We start from the raw sequence: 24,275 nt of genomic DNA, 5'->3' as shown, positions 1-24,275 counted from the left end.
TAAAAATATTATCGACACAACCACAAAATTGAAATAAATAATTAATGACGATATAAATATTAAAAATCATTTTTTTATATATTAATATAGATATAGTAAATCATGGTTTGGTATATTCACTAGGCGATGCAGATTAGCCCTTCTCTTTATGGTATATTTACAACTACAAAACTCTTAGGCCCATGTTTTCCTTTGTCTATCTAATCAACCGGCCCAATCCCCCACGTAAATCCCTCCCAACAATAAACCCTAATCCATCGCTATTTCCCTTTTCCATCTGGTTCGCCGCTGCACTGTGTTTGAAGCGCAGGTCAGCTCGCTTTCTATGCACTGCTCTTTGTAATTTACTTTCAATTTCATTGCTGAAGTTTTCTGAAAATGCAGGTCTTCATTTGGAGGTGGAAGAAGAATTTCATTGCACAGGAAGGATGAGTAAAGGAGGAGCTGTGGGTGGTGCTGCCCTCAAGGGAGGGAAGAAGAAGGCGTCGACGTTCGTGATCGACTGCGCGAAGCCGGTGGAGGATAAGATCATGGACATTGCCTCACTAGAAAAGTTCCTCCAGGAGCGCATCAAGGTCGGGGGAAAGCCCGGCGCCCTGGGAGACTCCGTTACTGTTACACGTGACAAGACCAAGATTTCTGTCACCGCCAATGACACGGCCTTCTCCAAACGGTAAACTTTAAGTTTTCTCGGCATATTGTTGGTGACGAATGAAGTGTTTGTTTGCAAAAGCTTAATTCCCTTTTCAATTTAGAGAATTGGTGTCTTTGCTGGAAGGAATAAACGAATTAGGGCTTCAATCTTATGAAATAGATAAAGCAAATATATTATACGGAATACCATGTAGTATATTAACTGTATAATTTGCATTTTATGTGATCAATTTACCAAGAATATAGTAAATTTCTGGATTATGCTATAAAAGTGGATGCCAGTGGAGCTGATTTTATGCCTAATTTGTTTGAGTGACGAATCATTTTGAAGAATTTCTACAATCCGACAAAAAGTGAATGCCATCTGTTAGCACAGTGCGAACTGCATTCCAGACATCCTTCCAGTTTGAGTTCTATGACTTAATGTACTAGAAGTAGAAGCCTGAACGGTGGAGATGGGGAAGGAGAAGAAATACTGTTGGGTGATTTTTAAAATAAAAACTAAATAAATATAAAAACCTGAACTTATGGAGCCATCCACTGCCAGACGAGGCTCCCAAAGTTTTTGGATATTCCTCTAATTGGCATGGTTTCAGCATGAGAATTCAGTATTCCAGTTAAATTAAATTTCTTGCCACTCAAGCTAGCTATTACTACATGGGTACTCAATCTGGAGATGGTGGAATTGGGACTTATAACGAATTTATCTTCCTAAACCCTTGAGCAACTCTTGCAAGAAATCTGTGTGCCTTGCTTGAATCTTCTCCATCCCACTCTTAACTTATTTCTTTTTGCAATATTAATAGTAATGATCATGAAGGTTCCATGATAATTGTTGGGCCTTCTTTCTCATTCCTTTAGCTGGATTGTTTTTTTCTTTTTCTTGGCAATAATTTGTCCATGGCACAGGCAGGGTGGAGGGATTACCGTGTCCGTGTTAAGTGATAATATTGCCCTTGTTCGCACTTCATTTGGATGGACGCATTTCGTATTGCATTCTCTACATGTATGTTTCGCTCGTAATTCAATGTTCGATTCTGTTCTGCAGGTATTTGAAGTACTTGACAAAGAAGTATCTAAAGAAGAATAATGTTCGTGATTGGCTCCGGGTAATAGCTTCTAACAAAGACAGAAGTGTCTATGAATTGAGATACTTCAACATTGCTGAAAATGAGGCCGAGGAGGAGGATTGATCAAACATATAGTTTTATTAGCCTTGTATTTTTGCCAACTTGGTTTTGTTTTGAGCTTGTTAGTGTCCTATTCATGAATAGGAAGGAATATCAAACTTTCAACTTACAATTGTGATGATATATTATGGCAAACTAATACCTCAATAGAAGTCTTTGCACTATTTCTTGGTTTAATAGTGTTTTCGATATATTATACCATGGCCTGGTCATGGACTCCCTACTATATGGAAGTGTTGCTTGAGTGTTTACCTTTCTTTACCTCCCATTAGCGTTGACTGGTGATGTAGTGGTGGATTGCAAGTACTATGCAATTCTGTTCTAATTAAACAAGTAATACTGTTCCAATTTCCAAATACTCTCAGTTTGCCATTTTCACCTGTTTTAACTTTCACATAGCATCCTTAAGAATCAGTTTGGGGACGGTTACACCGCCTGCCTTCATGATTTTTCGCCGGAGCTTATAACACATGGGAGTTATTTATGTGGCCTCGTGAAGATGACTTATAAACTTCAAAAAAAAATGTTTGGCAATTATTATTAAAAAATTATAAAATTTTAAAATAAGATATTTTTTATTTAATCTTATTGGCTCTTAATAAAATAAAATTAATTTCACCCAACTTTTTAAAATTATATTATGTACTCTACAAGTTTAATAATTTTATTAAACAAAAATATCTTCATTGTTTGCCTTAATTCCCATTTTACTCTACAAATTTTTGTTAATATGAGATAATTCTTTATACATCACTAATACATAATGCTTTTACCTCTTGATACGCGGTTTAACATGTACATCTCACGTGATACTTTGTAGTAATATGTAAACATGACAAGTTATACTTCTCATGTTCAAGCACAGATCACTGCTCAGTAATGAAGAAAGCAAAAAGAATGCTGGTATTGTAACTCTGAACTTTCTTTGTAAAAGACAATGAAACATTATATCCAGATAGCAGAAAAGCAGCTCAGTGCTACTACACTCAAAATCTTTTTGAAGGCCAGTTTGATAGTTACAAATCCAGCAAAAGTTTGGCTGTTGAGGATGCATATGTTGTTGTTAGGGCAACAGAGTTTGATGTCAAACTAAACAACTGCTTCAAAATACGATGAGTTTGTAACTGAAGAAAGGGTGGCAACCTCTAAGTCATCAACTAAGTAGAGACAGAGCTTGATTATGTGGAACTGCCCTGCTCAGAAGTTTAAAAGACAAGTAAAAACTCATCTATAAACAATGATCAATAAAAAGAGTGTTTCGCAAGTAGGACGTGGAGTTCTCTTCATATTTGATTTATGCTAAACCTGCTACATTAACAAGGGCATGTTCATCTCTGAATATCGCCCTTCACTCTCCAACCAGACAATCCTGTACAATTCAAGAGATCATCAATGTTGAGCCTGAGTTTTAAGGTGAGCCACTGCAGCAATTGTTCTAGTATTATTGCTATCTTAGTAGGAGCATCTGTGAATTGAATAGTAACTAGGCAATTTCGAATTCCAAATGTAACAGATATTTATAGATTTTACGGCAACTATAGTGCAATACGGAAGTGTAGTAAATATGGGGCAATAAAAATTCACAATCTTTAAGTTTTGAAATAATGACACGTAAGTGAACTATTTATATCAAGTTTGCTAAGCCATGCAAAGACATGCCTGAAAAGTGAGGAAATTTATATATTCAGTTGAATCACTAACCTTAAATAAACAGGCAAACTATTACAGAACGGCTCACACTCATCTTCCAATCCCCCTTCGGTTTCCTTGATTAACAGGAGATGCAGAATTTATCTTTGTTCCCAGTTTCCTCACAGTCCGCTGGATAGCTGCTTGCTTCTGACGTCGATTGTGGGTTTGCCTTTTACTGCATTGTTCATTAAATTAGTACAATAAGCCACTGAATATCTTTATTGAGGACAACTTACCTTTCACTTGTTAACATTACTTAGGAAGGATTTATTATACAGATAATTTCCAGAGAACTTAATGGATCAATCTAAGAAAATACATAAAATTATGTCCAATAGACTAGCATGTGATGATACTTTGTGCCAAATTCTTCCAAAGGAGAAGTAAAAAATAATATTCTAACTTCCTATCCAAAATTACACCAACCTCTTCCATTCCGTTCGTCCCCACCCCTCCCCACCCCTCCAAAAGGAGTGGGCGAAAAGAAAAGAAAAACCTTCTCTCCCATTTCAATTTTATAATGGTCAATATGAACAATCTAGTTTTATCTAATGAAAGAGTCTGTAGATTTTTTTTTTTAAACTGTGAATATTTTCAGAATAGTAAACCATTTTAGTGGTGCTCTCTGAAAGGAAGGTAACCCCACTCATGATCCGCAGATGTTTAAGTCTTTAAGAATTTCCTCTGATGTCAGAACTATTTGGGTAATTCTGATATGCATCCAGTACCAGTAGAAGAGAAATGACGGTAAAAACCGTAAAATATATGTTGAACAGATAACAGTGGCTCACATTAAGAGCCATGCAGCAATTTCCAACAATTAGTTCATCCAAACCAAACTTCTGGGCCCATCTCTTTTCCCATATCTCCTTTCCGACACCATGTGCCCAGACACCCTACCCATGAAGAAAAGGAAATATTTGCCTTACCTTGCAAATAGAAGTCCAGCTGTAAGCACCATTCCTCCGACGGCCCATGAAACTCTTTCATTGAAGGGCATATCAGCAATCCATTGCCTAAAATCTTCAAGGAACCAAGTACTCTGTTCTCCAGGTGAAATCTCAGAATGTGAAGTTTTCCAGGAATTTGCAATATTGTCTAGACTACCCTTCCCACCGTAGCATAATGATTCTTCAGTATCATCAAATGAGGAGATAGAGAAACCTGCGGCGTGGCAGAGCTCAGTTCCATTAGAGACCCACTCAGACGCTCTACCACAAACAAAGTCTCCTAGTCCACACGGAGCTAAAACCTGAAACGTGATTGTCCAGTCAACAGAACATTTACTGAAAATAGATAAGATAATTCAGTGGAAAACATTTGAAAACTAAATTCTACTGTCTAAGTCCCATGTCAATCCAGCAATATACCATCAGTCGAGGCATTACTTCTAACATAAAGAACTGCATGGTGATGCTTTCTGTACTCTGACATGTCTATATGGGAGACTATACCATTACAACAATTTTGTAGACAGATCCAAGAGCATCTCAGTTAATGATGGATTAAAAATATGCACAAGGCCTAAAAATTTTAAAAATTATAAGTACATAAAACCTGCGTCATCGCATCCATTGCGAAGTATGCTGTAGCACATGCTTCATAAACTCTATCACAAAAAGAGGCACATATACGGGGAGGTCCTCGTTGTACACCCACCCGCGGATCACAAATAGAACATTCTAAAAGTTCCCATAACTGCAAGCAATCTTGGCTTGCCTCTCCGGATGAAGCAAGTCTCCTGATGGATAAGAAAGCAGGATGTGTCTGAGATACATCACAGCAGGTCTTTTTGCGAAAAACCCTGCAAAGTGTCAGATCTCTGGGACCTTTGCTTGCTTTCTTGGGGGGTTTGCCTGCATTTGAAAATGGGGGAAATCGACCACCCGGAGAAATGCAAACTTCAGTTGTCCTACCTGCATTCGTCCAAAGTGCTCAAATTAATGATGCCTGTCCACGCAATTTGTTGATGAGCTTTTGAAGATTTCTACCATAGACAACTAAATTCTAGATTTCAAATTTGTCGCATTAAAACAGAATCTTCTTCACTATGCTTCTGTTTATATCGTTATTCAAAGTGCATAGATATCACCCAGGTTGTTGTCTTTTTCAACAACAAAGGCATCTTACTGTTACGGATTCTAACTTCCCATTTCAGACTCCCTAAACCCAATATATCGTTCAGCCAATCAGTAGTCATGAATACATGAATACCAGCTCCACAATCAAGTCAGAAATATCCTTCTACAATTACCCACCCATACACAACATGAAAAAACTCTGTATAAGTCTCTTGCAATTACATTTGGTGAGAAATAGCTACATAAATTAAGTCACTTTAGGAAGTCGCTTTTGCTGCATCCACAGCCATTTTGGATAAGAAATCATCTACTACTGAATCTTAAATTACAGTTTGTCTAATCATCATGCACGTCATGATTGTGGAAGTTTTCAAGGCGAGGATATCTTTGGCTGTCGCATAGGAGGGATTGGTTGCGCTTGGTGGAACCAAATGAGAAGTAAAGATGATATCAGGGGCTGGCATACCCCATGGATATGTTTGCTTCTTTGTTTTCACAATGAAAATTAAAGTTTTCAGTTTTTCAAATGTCTGATGTACACTTTTGTGGACCTGAATGACAGAAAGGTGGTGCAGATTTATACGTCACTTCTCACATTCTGTCTTCTCTTTTAACCTTTCTTCTCTCCTTATTGTCTACATATTAAATTTGCTAAAAGCTAAAAAATCATAAAAAAATTAGTAGCTTTCAGATTAAATTTCTCCGTATACCACATGCCCATGACCTCTCTAATCTCAGCTCACTTATTCAGGAAGAGAGGAAACTGAACAACAGGTGTTCACCTTCCTCCAGATGGCATGAATGCGTCATAGGAGTTGAAAAGAATCTCATTTGTTTTGTCCCTTGGTTCTTGGGCACAGGACAGATAGCCTTCCTACATTCATATTTCATTTTTACCATGAGAAAAAAGGATATTTTATTTATCACGGATGTCTAAACTTGATCATTTTGATTGTTATAGGGTATGGATCAACATATTATTCTGCTTTGAGGACCAGCTTTAGTTGCAGACCATTTGAGTTATACAGATCCTGCCAAAGAGCGTCAAGACTAGGCCCCTTATTGGTAATACATGAAAGGCTTCCCAGTCACATGATGAAAAAAAAGGAAAATTGCAGATGGTGTGAGTTAGAATTAGTTAACAAAAAGGTCCAGTTCAAAGTTCACGTCACTGCTTTCATTGCCCAAATTTCATCCAGCAACTCATGAGTCATACCATAATTAAGGGTTGCATGATAAAGTGGCTCAGTAAACATTACAACCCATCCAAGCAAAGAGCACATTCAACCAACGCCCATACAGAAACACATCCACGAACTGAAGAAATAGACAAGCAAGAAGGAAAAATTAATAAATAAAACCCTACCAAAGAAATTTTCATTCTATTCCATCGAACACTTTTCTAGTCAGATATATCTTTCTCAGTCAATTAAAACCTAAACAACTCTACATTTCGAACAATTTGCCGAAACAATGGCAACTCGTAATGGTCCCCTTTTCGTTTTTCTCTCAGCTGGAATAATTAAGTTCCCGAAGAATCACAAAAGAAGCAAATTCCACAAGAAGCGGCAGTGACTAAAGGTACGTCGATGTGCACAAACTCAATAGAAAAACAAAGTGAAGCGGGAAAACCACTCACCATAGGCGTGCAGGAAGCAAAAATTGATGAAGGTCAGCAACAGGAAGACACAGAGGCATCGGAACCTCCACATTTCTTATCACTGGCTATTAGATTTTGGTGAGTGTATTAGCATTGATTCTGAATTTGGTTTCCCTTTAAGAATGGGAAGAGAAAGGCTGTGTGGGGCAAGTGCAAGGGCAAAGGCAAGCCTCAGCAGGAACAGGGAACAGGGTTTTCTTCTTTTTCTTTCTGCTTTTTGGACTGAAAGGGCTGAGCTCTGAGGTCTTGAGGAGGTTGTCTTCTTCTTGTAAATGTAGGATTATCAAATTACCCCAATATTGGAATACTATTTTCATGAAATAATAAATTATAAATAAATTAATTATGTTGGAAATTGATGTACAAAAATTAAGAGTAAGATTGAGTTTCTATGGACAATTTTAATCAATTATGGGTTGGAGAATTGAAAGATAGTGATGGGGAAACCCCAATTTTAATGTGAAGTGCCAAAAATACTCCCAAAAAAATGGGTCGGATAGCCTGATTCCGAATCCATTTTGAGATAGAAGACCCCAAAATTTGAGGACCGTCCGATCGAGGACGTATGCTTCTTAGATGAGGATACGTGGCACAAACAATAGTAACCACTTGGGCCCTATAAATACTTCAACGCACTGTTATTTGAGGTAATTGGCACTTTAGTTACATTCGACGTCTTTAGCTTTTGATCGCACATTTTCTATTTGATTCGATCTTACTAACTTAAGCGTTGGAGAGTCAAAGTCGGAGACGAACCCAACGAGCCTCACATGCTTTCTTGTCTTCATGATCCAACATTGTTTTGATAGAATACATGACTGACTACGAAATTGTTGTGAAAAATCGATAATTTTGATCAAGATCAGATACCACTATTGGCAAATTGCTTTGACCCGACATCAAATCGGCATACTTATTGTTTATAAATAAAATATAATTGAATAAGTTGAGTATATATCATACCCATACGACTAGCCTCAACTATCTCTAAATCAAACTTTAACATATATGTTCGGTTATTCATAAAGAAGTATATCTCCCACAATTATACAAATGTATGAAAAATGAAAATATTTTTATTAATTTCAATTATATGAACGTAAACAACATATTTGATGCCTAATATAAAAGAAATAATATTAATAAATATTTTATTCTGTTCACTTCAAATAATTAAATTTAGTGTTTATTTTCTTGAGTTAGGACGAATGATAAACTTGAGACCGCCCCAAACTCAATCAGATTTACATTTTTTACTCCAAACCCACCCAAATCAGGATAAAACCCATGCTTATCCAACAACCCTATTGTCATTGGGGGTGATAAAAAAAAAAGATTAAAATAGCCAAAAATCGCAAAAATCAACTCGAATCAAACTATTTTTCATGATTTATTTTTCAAATCGTAATTTTAAATTTAGAGTAAATTTTTATTCTCAAAAAATTTTGATTTAATCAAATTTGATCATATTCAAACTAAATATACAGTAAATATAATACACTAGTTATAATTATAAGGGATGGTTCGATGTATACTTTCCAACACCCAACTCCGAGAGGTCTTCTTGTAGAATGAAATAAGCGAGAGGTGGAGAAATGTTTTCCGTTTAGAGTGATGGAAATTTGAAGCGAGCAATCCAAAACACCATATATAACCTCAAAACAAAGAGCACAACAGAGAAGAGCCTAGCACAGCACGGCGCCAAATATATACAGATTAGAGTTCTCAAACTCATAACCAGCCTCCACACTACTTATCACAAAACACTTCAAGACACCAACTACATTCACATTATATACAGACTCACCTAAACACACTACAAACAAACTCTTCCAGGCATCAGCAGTCGACCAGCAACTTTAGCAACACAAAATTCCAGACCGATGACATTCATGGAAAATGTAGCTCTCTTTTGATCTCACAGGTCATAAGGAGGAGGAGGGCTCTTGGGCCCAACTCCGCTAGCCTTCTCATAAGCAAAAGATGCTGATCTCCGCCGGAAACGAAATGCTTCTCTGCCGCCTCCACCTGATCATCAGCCAACAAAATTTTCAGACTCATCAGCATTTTTTATCAGTGTAACTCAATTCTTAGGTTCTAAAAGGTATTATCTAGCTACATATAGCATCACCTGCAAGAAACCATGTGTAGCTTTAAACAAACAGATCAATGACTGCACATCAGTTAAACCGATACAACCAATCATGGGTGGTCTAGCAAGTTCGGCAGAAACTGTGCTTGTCAAACTAGCATTCATGATTGAGTTGCCACTATAACAGCTCTTAAACCTATCTTCTGTTGATAAAACTAGATATGGATTCTCAGAAACGTGCAGACAATCTTGATGCATCTCAAAACCGATCAATCCCACACTTAATCAATACTTTTAACATAACCAGAAATCATTGATGAATATTTCTAGATTGACAAGAATATTATTGGGTGTATACTTAATAAAGACTACACGTAATGATTCTAATTAGTTTCCTGCTTCCCACAAATGCTAGTCGTTTAGTGCCACACGAATTCATCAACAAGAGTATATGTACAATAAATGCATGGCATAAGACGTGATTTTTGCCAGCCTAGAGTAATTTTAGCAGTATGCCTGAGTACAACATGAAGAAGCATGCAGTATTTACTTGGGATGATCAAGAAGAAGTTTATCAAAAAGTAGAATAAATAAAAAAAAAAAAGTTTATTTAGCTACTTTCTACTTATAATCAGCAAAGCCAGGCAGTGAAGCACTATAAGCAAAGCATCCACACGCAATTCCAAAATGGTCACTCTCAAGAGTCAAGACTCTACTCTCACAACCTAAAATAAGCGTACCTAACTCAATTATCACAGCCTTGCATGATCCGTAGAAAAATATGGCGTCTATGCAAATGACAAAAAAACCACTACCACAGTACTCTCTATCTCTATACGTGACGAATAACCCGATTACCCTCAATTGGATTCCAAAGATTCTTCTAGAAGAGGGCATTTCTCATCCCTCACCCTGAAGCGGAGACACAGTGAAATAATGCTACTCATGCTGAACCCATTAAAACGACGGGAATTTTTTAGGTTTTAATCTAAATGCTTACCGGCAAAAGGGGATACCGGAGGTGTGCTGCCGGCGGGGGAGACCGGCGGCGAGTCCTTTTGATTTGCCTGCGGCGGTTTGATGATCATTATGCTTCTCGTCACTCTGTTGGTTGCTTCCTCCGGAGCTTCGTCGAACGATCTTCTACTGTTGGCAACTTCTGATTCTGCTTCAAAAAAGGAGAGAAATGTTAGAAAAAGTGAATAAAGCAGAAACAGAATCAGAATCTAATATCCGCATAGACCTGAACGATTCTATGTTAAATCCGTGAGCTTTTGGACAGGAAACAAGCTGATAAATTCTGCGAACTGATTATTAACAGCAAAACAACCTCGACTTTTACCTCATTTCAGCTAATTATCAAGTGATTAATCACTAATTAAAATCAGAGAAACTATATAAACAGCATATCCGATTAGATCAGAAGTTTGCTTAAACAAGATTAGTTTTAATTTCTAATACTTCCGGCATAATACAGCAACGGCGGCATACCCTTGCCGGAGTTCGTCCGGAAGCTAAAAGTGGCGTGTTTTCTCAGTTTACCGAGGCCACTGTCGGGCAGAGGTCCGGCGAGGGTGTCGTCCCAAAGCTGGTCAAGCAACCCCATAATGCGCAGCTTAAGAGATCGGGCGCAAGTTAGCAATCGAGGGGAAAAGGAGCTACTGTTAATATTCACTCGCAATCGTTGTATCAGTCTGTTATTTCGAAGTTGGTGCTGCTATTTATCGCAGAAAGAGGCGTTAAACGTCGAGCAGATATTTTGGATCAAGACGACGTGTGGTCCGTCGGATCAGATCTGGAGAATTTGATGTGACGTTGACGGCCGATCTGATAGGCACGTCAAAAGTAGATAAGATCGAAGCAGGACCCCACTGCAAAGTACCATGTCACTGTTACAGGAGGGTGCGTGTCACGTGATAGGTCGTTGGCTGAATTGGAATCCCAGAACTGCCCCTTGACCTTACACTCTGCTGGATTTGGATCTAATCGAATTGTACTTTCGTTTTATGTATACCACCTATTGTCGCATATTATTTCTATATATATAAAAAATATATAATAAATATTTTTTAAATTTTAAATATATTATAAAATAAAAATAAAAATATATAAATTAATATATTATGTAAAAAAAATTATCACCTAATATAAAATTTAAAAAATTAAATAAACTATTATCTTATTAGTTTAAGAGTATTTTTTGCTTTACAAAAAAATTGATATGGCCGTGTCAGATGGTGATTTTTTTTTTAATATTAGTCTAGATATAAAATAATAATTATATAATTACATTTTTTTTATATCAATAAATTGTGAAATTCATTTATAAATTGTAAAAAAGAGATTGAGATTACAATACTTATTACAACAAACACACATTAAGAGCACGCCCGATTATACGTATTTAAAAAAATTTATAAATTCATACATCTTATAAGATGTTAGATCTTATTTTGAAATAAGTTCTTGAAGTGTTTAGATAAACTGAGATTATAAAATTTAAAAAATACGTAATGATAATTTTATAATTAATTTGAAGAAAGTTGTTAAGATTTTTAGAAACAAGTTAGAAACTATGTACTTATTTTCAATAAGCTTCTAACATTTTAGCCCTTTAAGTGAGATAAATATCCACTTATCTAATGAAACGTAAACCATAATTTTAAATTAATGCATGAGGTCTTAATCTTAACAATCATATGATTAAGACGCTATTGATTGTAATCGTTTTTTACTATTTGGTGCTATATTCCATATGATTTAAAAGTATAAAGATCGGACAGTTATGTCTATTAACGTTTTTGTGTGGGGCAGAATTGAACTAATATTTTACCTATGTCAATACTAATATAAAAAAAAAGAAAAATCATTCCACACTCATAAACGACAGTCAGTGACATCATCGTACAATTTTTTTGTAAAGTCATTAATGCCCTTCAACCGATAGAAAACTAATTCATTTACCTTTTCAAATTTTACATTAATAAATAAATTAGTGTTGTTCTTTTTTTCTTTTTTTTTATTTTTAATGCGATGCATTGATTTATATATTTTATAATTATTTTTAATATATTTTAAAAAATATAAAAAAAGTATTTATTATATAAATAAAGAAATAACGTGCTACAACAGCTCGATTTATTAAAATTGAAGACATGTATGATGGTTGATCCAGATTGTTCTTTGTTCCAAGTGCAAGGGGAAGAAAGTGACTCAAATCTATAATTTCAAACTTGAATCATTAGGTTCAGGAAACTGACATATAGCTTACCATATTCTAATTTGACGATTTTATAATTAGAAGGAATTTCTTTGTCGTCCTCCCCACCAAAACCATTAGATATTTCTTGATCTTTCCGAAGAAGACGTGAATGATTAATCATAAAATCGTCATCACGACTTCACAAAGCATAGATTGACTGTCCCACCCCCACCCCTTCATTAATTTACTATGCACCTCTCATTAATTAATACTTCTCAATAATGTTTAGGGCATCCCCAAAATTGAGGCTGCAATCTTTCATCAAGGAAGCCCAAACTTGTTAGGGATTGAACAAGAAGGCTAGGGTGTTTAAGGTTTAAGGATTGAACTCCAATATTCTTCTTGATCATAGGTTGTCGATGATGCAGGACAGATTCAATTCGCATGTCACGCGTTAAAATAGACGTACTGTTAAATCAAAATATTAATATAAGAAATTCACATTAACAAAAAATACGTCCGTATAAGCTGTTAGGGAAACTTGGGAATGATGCAGGGGTGCAAACGAGCCGAGCTCGGCGAGCTCAAGAAATAAAAACTCGACCTCAATTAACTGTTTTCTTGAAATATCTGAATTTAAAATAAATGTATTTTGTTGTAGTGGATATTGCAGTTATAACAATAAAATTGATAAATATATTATATTAAATATTTATTTATAAAAAATTATGAAAATATACTAAATTGTTGATTAAGCTTCTTTTTAGATAATATAAACTATAATACTATATTTTAATATCATCTAAAACTAAAATATGAGATATGAACTAATAATTCTAATATATAGTGAATAAATACATTTTGTTATAATAGATTTAAATTGTAACAATTTATATGCATTATACTAATATTTATTTACAAAAAAATTACAAGATTATAATTTTCAAGAATTAATACCACTAATTAAAAATATACGTAGTTAAAGTTATAGGCGAAAAATACAACTTTTTGTTGAAATTCACTGAACACACTAATCAGACACGACATGAACCGATTCCCGAAACTTTGGCAAATAATGTGAAACACTAGCAAAATAATTTAGGTACCGTATCCGTAGGTGGTGCCAAACTGCTTTTCTTCCTGTTATGTTATGTCCAGTGTCAGAGTGATGTTGTCCATGTTTAAAACATGGTGCAACGGAGCGGATTAAATTTTCTGTTGTAATATCTATTTCGTCTTCTATTTTATTAAACGCACATGCATTAAGTGTATAAAAATAATATTATATATTTTATTTAGTGAAAAGTTATATCCACATGGCGTGTGTATGTTGAATGAAATAGAAGATGAAATATGATTTGTAATAGGAAATTCGATATGATGCTAGACGACTTAAACTATAGCTACTTACATTAATAGTTGGCTACATTAATAATTTGAGAGAACAAATGCCATGGGATTGTGACTATAAGTACCAATGATCTAATGTTATTGTAATAATTGTTCGAAAAGAATGACGAAAATTTGTGACGAATATTTTATCACAAGTCTAACAGAAATTTGATGGGAGAAATAGTCGTTGCAAACTTAGAGGATGTTTGGCTTATAAGCTCCTAAAAGTATCTTATAAGATGTTAGAGCGCTTATAAGCTACAATAAAGTATTTGACAAATTTTTTTTAAGAGCTTATAAGATCTCAAAATAAGATGTTTTGGATCTTATAAATTCTTTAAAAAAAGTTAAATTTTCTAACTTTTTTTATAAGATCTTATAAGCTATATAAAATTAATATGTCATAAGACAAGAATATCCTCATTCATAAACTCACACACTCTATCTCTCTCTCTCTCTCTCTCACACACACACACACACACACTCTTTCTCGCTTCAAAGAGAGGCAAGATTTGGGGTCGGTTTTTGAACGATTTTTTTTTGTCTTTGGAACGGTATACATGACACTAAGTTTATTTGGAGCGAATTTTGGAATGATTTGAAATCCGTCCTTATAGATGGCATTACAAAAATTTAGAAATGGTTAAGGCAAAACTGTTTCTATTTGAGACGGTAACTGTAACATTTACTGAAAACCGTTCCTATTTGAGACAGTAACTGTAACACTCATCGGAAACCATTCCTAATATTGAATTTGTCCAAATTCTTTTTATTTTTGGAATTGGAACGGTTTTTATGGATTTTGGAATGGCTACATTAATTTTGTCGGGAAACTTTTGGAACAGTCTTTATAATGCTCGTGCCTAAATTTTAAAATTATTTTTATTTATATTGGTGATAAATATAGGAACAGTTTTTGGAACTGTGATCTACAACGGATTTAGGAACGATTTTCTTAATTAGGAATATGTTTGTAAAACTATCTTAGTAATGGTATTGGGAACGATATTTCTTAATATGGAACACATATTAGAGACTGGAGTAGCAATGGTATTTGAAACGGTTATCCACTAATTTAGAACACCTGTTTCAAATGGTTTTAGCAGTGCTATGTAACGATCCGTCCTATTCCGATCAGAGAGAGGAATAGAATAGCAGCTATACTGCTCTATCCTCCTTGAACTATGAGGTGAGGAACACATGTTTGGAACTGTCTTAGTAACGGTATTTGGGACAGGTATTTACTTAAATTTGTAATATTTTCTTTACCATTACTAAAATTGTTCCTAATTTTTTAATTTTATATATTTTTTATAATTTATTAATATATTTAATAAATTTTCATATATAATTAAATTAATTAATTAAATTTTAATTAATTATATTTATAAATTTAATTAATTAAATAAATATAAAATAGTTGAATTTACTAAACATTATGAAACATGAATAATTGAGAAAAAATATTATATTAATATGAAAAAGTATTTAATTACAAAAATAAAAAAATATAATTTTTCTGACGATCGAAAAAGAGAAAATACTCAATTATTTAATAATAAATTATTATAATTAAATAAAATAAGATTGATATTGATATTATATTTATTGAAAAATATAAATTCAAGACATTATAAATTATACGACTAGAAATAATCATTGCATTAACAAAAAACATGTAAAACAATATATCTATATTAATATTCGACTAGCATGAATTTCCATATATATTATTTTTATTAAAAAATTTAAGTAATAATTCATCATTTTTTTATAATATATTTTAAAGTGTGAAATATTATTTATTATTTATACGCAGAAATAATGTGCCACAACAACTAATAATTTCAGTAGGGCCTTTTTTTTCTTTTATTATTATTATTTTGGGTTTCTTAGCTTGCTTTCCAATCTCAACTCAGTGTTTCATCAGGCAATCAATTAGGGTTCTGAATTAACCCTAAGGAAAAAAAAAAAAAAACAAAAAAAAGGAAAAAAGGAAGGGTTTGCACTTGCATGGGCAAAAGACTTTGCGTTATCTCCTTACCTTCAATCATCAATTCTATATACATATATACTTGATTGCTTTTCTTGTATGATGATGAAGCCTTTAATGAATGCCCACTCCAAGACTCCAACCCCCCCCCCCCCCTCCTCCCTATAAATAGATGACTATGGCTTCCTCATTTTACCCTCAAGTATTAGTAGCTCCAGCTTCATATACACGGGTGCGTAGCTCTCGTTGGAGAAGCAGGGCACGTGCAAGTTGGACGTGATGAGACCTCTGAAATTCTTGGAAATTGCACGTGCTCTCCTTCTCCAACACGAGTTTCTCACTCCTTTCAGCAACATTGGTTGTCCCTAAACTTTTAAAAACAGAAGCTCACTGCTTCCGGCGTTAGGAATTACGCTGCCCTTTTCTTTAGTTTTCATAATTATTTTTACCCATTAATGTTTTCTTTTACAGGGATTTTGGTTGCATATAATCAGTGATATTTGGGTGCTGCAGACAAAGAATTAATTCGGTATGAGGAATTATTGTGAGGAAGAAGTAGCTAGAGAAATGGGGTGGAGTGGGGGTCCGTGTAAATGAAGGTAGAGACAGCAAGCAACCATGCAAGCATTCAATTCAAAGATCTGCCTGCCACTGCCAGCTGATCCATACTTTTATGTATCTAGTATTCTTGCAGCGCTTGGTGGTCCATACCTTAGATTTTGAGCACACCAAAATTCACTACATTCCTCCACCACAACTCAGAGCAGCAGCAGCCCTTTTGTACCAACCCCTGCAAACCCAAATTATCTCAATCCTACAAAATTCTTACTTAAATCAACTTATATCAAACTAAAACAATTATAAAAAAAGTGTGATATATACTTGCTATATAATTGGTTATATTCTTGAAATTATACACCAATTACACAATAAGTGTATTACATTTGTCATATAAATAATTTAAATCCAACCAAATTCAACTTGAGTTAGAATTTTTCCTCTGGCTAGCACCGCAGGATCATATTTTAATATTAATTTTTTTAATTTGTTCTCTTTTATTTTTTTGTTGGGGATGGTACCCTTATGTAAATTGGTAATTAAGTTTATTTGAGGGTAGCTAGCTTGTTAGGTACACAAGCATGAGATAGAGATCAGACTTTTATCCAAATGCATCTTTCTCCAGCAAGAAAATGCTTAAAAAGAGGAAAATATATGCATTGTTTGATTCCATTTTCATTTTCAATTTACAGATTTTTGAAACGATACTAAATATATTTTATATGTACTTTCATTGAGAATATTTTATTAACTTTTTTATATATTTATATACATGTAATTTTTTTCGATCATTAATTTGGTAACCTAATAATATATCATTTTTTTATAATACTTTGATATGACATCATTAACAATTCTAAATCTTATAATTTAGAAGCAGAAAATTTAATACGGTCTAGTCAGCAAAAAATATATTTTTATTAATTAAATTCTATTTATAAGAAGAAGTCTGCATCCAGCAACCTTTGCGTAAAATGCACTACCCAAAATGGTCGAGAGGACTTCCAAAGCAGCTGTCTTAAAATGCTAGAGTTAGTCCCTCAGGGATTCGAGCTCTTACTAAGAATAGTTTATGATCTGTTCGGATAAAATAAGATTGTGTAGCGAATAAACACTAAACAAAAAAACCAACTCAAAATCATCGTAACCACTCCCACTAGACTCGCTCCACTTCCCCCCACCCCGCCAAAAAAAAGAAAAAAAAAAGAAAAAACATATATATATATATATATATATAATAATGCATTATTTATCATTTTAGATATTAGAAATATAATTTATTAAATATGTTAAAATATTAAACATAAAGGGTAGACTGAGACCTTTATATATATATAAATGGAAACAAAAAAAAAATAGAGTTGTTAAATTTTCAACCACAAAAAATAAAAATTAAAAAACAAATAATTGCAGAGTGAAAATAAAGCGGAAGAGTTAAATCCACACTCTCTGTTTCTTCTTCACACATACAATTCCATTTCTTTTTGTTCTTTTTCCTTTTTTTTAATAGAGAAATCTTTTTTTTTTTTTGCATGCAAAATTTATTTGATATTCTTCACCACCTGTTGCAGAAATCGTAGCCAATATTCAGTTCTTCATCACTGTGATCCCATCATACTTCTCATGACGATCTGATCGAGTTTCCTTGTTATATTTTCTGATTTTTTGGTTAATTATTTTCGAAATGCAGTATGGAGTACAAGAAATCTCATCGTTTTTGCGAGTGCATCATGATAGTTTCAAATGCTTGAATTCACACCAAAAATAATGTCCATGATCTGATTTTGTTTTCTGAAATTATTTTTTGAATTGTTTGCGAACCCGGGTCAAGATTTCCTGTAGCGATTGATGGAATCCGGCGGCGGCGGTCGAGGTGGCGGAAGGGAACTCGATCCCAAGAGCCCAGGCGCCGATGATTCCTCCGGGGAAGAGAGCGACGACAATGAGCTCTCTCAGAAATCAGCAGGCCAGGCCGTTCCACCGCGATCCGACAGTAACCGGACGCAATTAGACAATGTCCAGGCGGATGGCGGCCAAAAAGAAGGGGAGAAGCTCCGTCGCAGGAACAGCGGCCGTGGCACAACCTGGACATCATCTGTCCTCGTCCCGGCCTCCGACATCCCAATGAACAAGAGCAAAGCGATGGCTCGCGAGCCCTCCACCCGGCTCAACCCGAGCTCTCTCGTCTCCGACGATCTGTCGGAGCCCAATATCTCTGCCGTTCCCGATGCAGCTCCCGTTTTGCCCCGGAACTCGAGCCGGTCAACGGAGAGACCAAGCGGGAGAACGGATCAACCGGGCCCGTCGCCGATGAAGATATTGCCGAGAGAAAGCGAAGAAGAGGAAGGTGAGGAGGAGGACGAGGATGAGGACGACGATGAGGACGGCAAACCAATGGCAGCAGCGCCGGCGGCAATGGAGGAGGGGGAGAAAGAGGCGCCGGTGAGGATGTCATTGATGTCGCTGTTGGCGGAGACAGATGAAGATGGGTTGGGGTACATGATGGATGAGGACGAGGATGACGACGAAGACGATGACGGCGGCGACGGCGGCGGGATAGAGTATAACAGTTGTTGTGTGTGCATGGTGAGGCACAAGGGGGTGGCGTTCGACCGGTGCGGGCATTCCTTCTGCAGGCTGTGCTCACGTGAGATGGGCGTGCAAGGAGGGAACTGTCCACTCTGCAATAATTACATCTTGGAAATTCTTGATATCTTCTAATTTCATTCCTCCTTTACCCCTTTTTTTATTATTATTATTTACAAGTTTTTTTTTTAAAATTAGAAAAATAGATTTATATGAAGTTTTTCTAATTTCCTTTTTGGGATTATTATTATTATTTTGTATTGCATTGGATTACACATTAGTTTTGGGCAGTGATTGATGTACCGATCCAGAGTGTTGCACAAAAATATGAGCAATTAGCTATTACTCGTATTTATAGTATTGGAAAGTCATGGAATTATTATTCTTGTAATCCAATGGCTTTACTATTTACATGAAAAAATAATATTTTTTGTACCATGAATTAGATTTTATTTAATTTTAATCTAACTTATTACGAGTGTCTTATTTTTGGTTCTGTATATTTAGAATTAGCAATGAATTTGATATTAGTCATATTAATTTGAGAAAAAAAAATTATTTTAGTCTTGTGATTTATGTGCATGATTTTAGTAAATCGATAAAAGTTTGATCAAAGTTTCATAATTCCAATAACACCATTTTTAGCTCAAAAAAGTCATATGCATTATGGTATTGAGACTAAAAAGATGTTGTTACTAAAAATGCGTTGTGATTTTGGAACTAAAAAGTCCCAAAATTATATTTTTTTGGGGGGAAAAAAACGTAATTTTGAATTTTATGAGACTAAAAACGTCACTTAACAAAGTTGCGCTTCAAAAAAAATTTTGCCCTTATCTTACGAGACTACAAAAATATTTTGCTCTATTTATAATATAAAGAATAATCCGTTTTTTCTGTAATGACGCAAGATACACAACCAAATATAGTACTGTCCATAGTTGCAAAGCAAAAAACATATGAAATTAGAGATACATAACATCAGTTTGATGACATTAGTTCACTGCATTTAAAACTGCATATATTCTGACAACCATTCTCACACACTTTCAGGCAGCAGAGAAGTGTGACATTCAAATCCCTCCCAAAACAAGCATCATTTTCTGTTCATACATCACTACATGAATAGCTACATCAACAAGCTACAGTAATCGTGTACATGATAAATTTAATTAATTAGTTAGAAGCTGATCATGATATCCTCATCATCACACAACTCTTGCCAGCTTTTTTTCTGCATGCCCACTTCCTGTAACTGTGTGTGCCTATGTATATATATATATGCTTAGGTTGCAATAAATATTACAGGATGATACATACATACATACATATAGATGAATCGAGGGTTTCTAATTAGGGTTTCTTTTGAAATGGTTTTGGCAGTAGTAGGTGTTGTGATGATCATAATGTTAGGCGGCGTGATGGTGGATGGTGGAGCTGCAGATGCACCGTTCGATGTTAGCTACGCTGTTTCTTGGGGAAATGATCATGTTCTGTTTCTGGATCAAGGAAGACATGTTCAGCTGTCCATGGACAAACGTTCCGGTTCAGTACTACATTAATTTTAAAGCATATGTAAATAATTTAGCTAATTAATTAAATATATGTATATATAACTGATTTATGTCATGTATATATGTAGGGGCTGGGTTTGCATCGAAGTTGAGCTATGGATCAGGGTTCTTCCATTTGAGAATCAAGCTGCCTAACAAGGACTCTGCAGGAGTCATCACAGCTTTTTATGTACCATTTCAAATTCCTTCAATTAATTAATTTAATCTTCTCTATGCAGAAAAAAAAAAATTAAATTCAATAGGTTTCCTGTGAAAATATTAGAGGAAATATAATTTTTTGTTATAATTAATTTATCATAGTTATTATTAATCACGACCACACAATATCTATTAGTCATTGTTTTTATAAATGAGGCCAAAACATTATTTATAGCTAAAAACCGTAACAGATGTTTTGGCAATAAGTACTAAAATCATGAAAAATGTTTAATAGTCGTGGTCAAAATTAAATCTCCACATTAGTTTTGTTTTTATTGTGGTGGATTATATTGATTTTTCATAATTTTCAATGTGTTGTGATTTATAATATAAGAAAAAAAAAAATATATATATATATATATATGTATATTTTTGTTGTGATAGTATCACTTGCCAATCCTAATTTTCCCTGAGTCACACTAGAAGAAATATGGCTTTTATTCATAATTCATTACCACTGTTAAAGAGGCATGGTCTCTACAAAAAATGTCATACTTAACCATGGCTAATTGTCATGATTAATAATAAAATAACTATAGTAAATAGTTATTGACCATAGTCACACAACGACTGGTGCATATGGTATATGAAATAGTGGCTAAAATATTTGTCATGGTTAAAAGTTATGGCAAATATTTTCACCATGAAAACTATGTTTTTTGCATTGATTTTATTTAATCGTAGTCAATAAAAATTATTTGCCATGAATTTTTAGTCCATAATTATTAAAATAGTAGCCAATAGTCACTTTTTTTCTAGTGGGTGCATACTAACTGACCATGGTTGCGCCAACAAATATTACCTGTTGTTTCTGCAACATGCGAGACCAAAACACTAGTCCTAATGACGAATATTGACTACATGTGGTTAAAATTTAAGTTTCCGCATTGATTTTGCTTGATAATAGTAAAAAATATTAATTTATCATGATTTTTAAAAAGTTATAATCATTTATAATATAAAAAATAATCCATATTCTTTTGCGATTGCGATATATAATATTTTTCTGCACCATGCATATATATATATATTGGATGGTACGTACGTATATATAAGTAATTAATTAATTAGTGTAATTTTGTACATTTAAATTTGCAGCTGAGGTCGAAATCAAATGCTCATCATGACGAGCTAGACTTTGAATTCTTGGGCAATAAAGAAGGTAAACCCATCACATTACAGACAAACTTGTACGCCAATGGCAAAGGAGACAGAGAGCAAAGGTTCCATCTCTGGTTTGATCCTACTGCCCATTTCCATACTTACAAAATCCTGTGGAATGAACATCAGATCGTGTAAGAAATCTCCTCAATTTCTATTTACAAAACACATAATTACAAACCCTACCTCTCAGTCCCATCACACAACCGATCGATCACACTGCAGATTCTACGTTGACAACATCCCCATCAGAGTGTTCAAGAACACCACAAAGATTGGGGTTATGTACCCAACACAGGCTATGAAGATAGATGTGAGCTTGTGGGACGGAGAGAGTTGGGCAACCGATGGAGGGCAGACAAAGACCAATTGGTCTTGCGCGCCTTTCACTGCCGACTTTCAGGGTTTCAACGTTAATGGCTGCGCAGCTGCTGCTCATCAATCCTCCAATGCCTGCTATGCTTCCAAGTACTGGTGGAATCGGAGCAAGTTCTGGAAGTTGGGCCATAAACGGAAACAAATATATGAACAAGCGAGGAACAAGTACATGTATTACGACTATTGTGATGATAGGGATAGGCATCCTATTGTTCCCCCGGAGTGTGCAACCAATAGAGGAGGATGACTGAAAAAATAATATGCAGGAAATTGCTATTTAATTTTGGTGGACTCGCCTCCTAATTTTATCCTTCTATGAATTTATTTTGATAATTTTGTTCTATAATTTTTAATTTATCACGCGTTAAGAACAAAAATTAACTAGCAGAATTTGCGAAAATGGCTTGAAAAGTGCATGTGACTGCTTAATTGGGTGTACTTTTTCAGTGATTTTAGCAAAATCCATTTATTCTAATTTATCCTTATTGTGCGACACTTTAGGATAAAATCGCTAAAATAAATTCGTACAAGACAAAGTTTGTCGTCTCCATACTTACAAGACTAAGATTGTAAAATTTCATAATATGTATTATGACAAGTGACTATGGAATTCTCATTAATAATTTCATAAGTTACAAAATCTTAATTTTGATCATTTTGTCAAATTTCATTAGTATATTGACATAAAAAATCGCATGCTAAGAACATGGTTATTAAGTTTTCGGCATTCTGAATAAAGGCCATGTGCTGATCACGTGCCCATTCTGCAAAAATGTTAACGGAATTTGATGAAAAGAGCTAAAAGTAAAATATTTTGTAACTTATGTTATCATTAATATGATCCCGTAATAATGAGACAAAGAGTGTAGTCACAATAAAATATAGGGTAAGTTATAGTAGCATCTCATAAGATTTGGTATAATTACGAATACCTGTTTAAAAAATTATAGATACCCCATGATGCATGACGAAATTACGTCATTCTTGAATAGAGGTATATAATTATCAATTTTTTTCTTACTATATTTTGTTTTAAATAAAACTTTGTAAAAATGTCGGATGAGGTAGACGAAAAATTATAAAAAATACCTATCCATTTAATCTATAAAAAAGTTAAAAAATAAATAAAATTATAGTTTTAAACTCACAAGAGCATATCGGTCAATTCACTATAAAAATGAATGGAAACCTAATAAAGACTAACAGATTGGACTAATTGTTAAGTGAACGTTAACATTAGAGAGTAATGATAATTTTTCAAATAATGAGAAAATATTCATAATTATGTCAAATTTTGAAAAATGTGATTGTAATTCACACTAAAATATATGAGAAATGCTCATAATGTTTGGTTTCAATTTTGCTTCATCTTCGAGATAGGCCAAAATATGGACAATGTTTGCCTTGATTTATTTTGGGAGTTTGTGTGGTGTTTTGAGATGTTTTGAAACAGTGTCTCTTTTGTTTTTTGTCAAAATCAGTCTACACTAATTATAAACCCTACAATTAAAAAAATCATATACATACTCATACATATATATAAATATATATAAAAGAGACATGTTTTTTACCATGAATAGTAGTTTTTGTCTCCTACTAAATAATATCAAACATATCATATTTATTTTATATTATCTCCAAAAATAAATCCAAACATACGCACTATTTCTAACACATACTTATTTATCTTTGTTTTTATCTCTCTATTTCCACAAAATACATCAAAACTTGTTAAAAATGAAACCAAACATAGTGGCTATTTTCCCCAATATGGTACAATAGGTGTATTGTTCAATTCTTGTTATGACATACAACAATAATTCAAATTATTTTGTCAAGAGAGAGGGCCTTTATTTTTCTTTTAATT

The 24,275-nt window shown here is 34.2% G+C and overlaps 5 protein-coding genes across 6 annotated transcripts; 3 read left to right on the top strand and 2 right to left on the bottom strand.

Moving 5' to 3' along the window:
• Positions 1 to 153: 153 nt before the first annotated feature.
• Positions 154 to 2,021, top strand: LOC105168926 (Ribosomal L22e protein family). The gene is made up of 3 exons (XM_011089136.3): positions 154 to 310; positions 385 to 673; positions 1,703 to 2,021. The coding sequence occupies exons 2-3, from the start codon at positions 429 to 431 to the stop codon at positions 1,845 to 1,847; spliced, it is 390 nt and encodes a 129-aa protein (XP_011087438.1). The 5' UTR covers positions 154 to 310; positions 385 to 428; the 3' UTR covers positions 1,848 to 2,021.
• Positions 2,022 to 2,748: 727 nt separating this feature from the next.
• Positions 2,749 to 7,544, bottom strand: LOC105168924 (folate receptor family protein). 2 transcript variants are annotated; one of them, XM_011089135.3, is made up of 5 exons: positions 7,257 to 7,544; positions 5,196 to 5,452; positions 4,466 to 4,788; positions 3,546 to 3,711; positions 2,749 to 3,213 (listed from the first exon to the last, which is right to left on the bottom strand). In XM_011089135.3, the coding sequence occupies exons 1-4, from the start codon at positions 7,327 to 7,329 to the stop codon at positions 3,585 to 3,587; spliced, it is 780 nt and encodes a 259-aa protein (XP_011087437.1). In that variant the 5' UTR covers positions 7,330 to 7,544; the 3' UTR covers positions 2,749 to 3,213; positions 3,546 to 3,584. The 2 variants fall into 2 exon arrangements, with proteins under 2 accessions (XP_011087437.1, XP_011087436.1); XM_011089134.3 differs by having other exon boundaries at positions 5,094 to 5,452; positions 7,257 to 7,543.
• Positions 7,545 to 8,898: 1,354 nt separating this feature from the next.
• On the bottom strand, positions 8,899 to 11,076 carry LOC105168923 (dormancy-associated protein homolog 3). Its single transcript, XM_011089132.3, has 3 exons — positions 10,861 to 11,076; positions 10,370 to 10,534; positions 8,899 to 9,305 (listed from the first exon to the last, which is right to left on the bottom strand). The coding sequence occupies exons 1-3, from the start codon at positions 10,973 to 10,975 to the stop codon at positions 9,196 to 9,198; spliced, it is 390 nt and encodes a 129-aa protein (XP_011087434.1). The 5' UTR covers positions 10,976 to 11,076; the 3' UTR covers positions 8,899 to 9,195.
• Positions 11,077 to 18,021: 6,945 nt separating this feature from the next.
• On the top strand, positions 18,022 to 19,405 carry LOC105169400 (uncharacterized). The gene has a single exon (XM_011089793.3). It carries the CDS (start codon positions 18,363 to 18,365, stop codon positions 19,233 to 19,235), a length of 873 nt encoding a protein of 290 aa, XP_011088095.1. The 5' UTR covers positions 18,022 to 18,362; the 3' UTR covers positions 19,236 to 19,405.
• A 956-nt stretch (positions 19,406 to 20,361) lies between these two features.
• On the top strand, positions 20,362 to 22,693 carry LOC105168922 (xyloglucan endotransglucosylase/hydrolase protein 2). Its single transcript, XM_011089131.3, has 4 exons — positions 20,362 to 20,642; positions 20,740 to 20,840; positions 21,968 to 22,164; positions 22,256 to 22,693. Exons 1-4 carry the CDS (start codon positions 20,432 to 20,434, stop codon positions 22,653 to 22,655), a joined length of 909 nt encoding a protein of 302 aa, XP_011087433.1. The 5' UTR covers positions 20,362 to 20,431; the 3' UTR covers positions 22,656 to 22,693.
• The last annotated feature ends 1,582 nt before the right edge of the window (positions 22,694 to 24,275 follow it).

This window comes from Sesamum indicum, linkage group LG8 (genome assembly GCF_026168435.1).
Source record: "Sesamum indicum cultivar Baizhima isolate 11 linkage group LG8, ASM2616843v1, whole genome shotgun sequence".
NCBI lineage: Eukaryota > Viridiplantae > Streptophyta > Magnoliopsida > Lamiales > Pedaliaceae > Sesamum > Sesamum indicum.
Note: the sequence above shows the minus strand (reverse complement) of the source record. Positions and strands in the feature narration are given on the sequence as shown.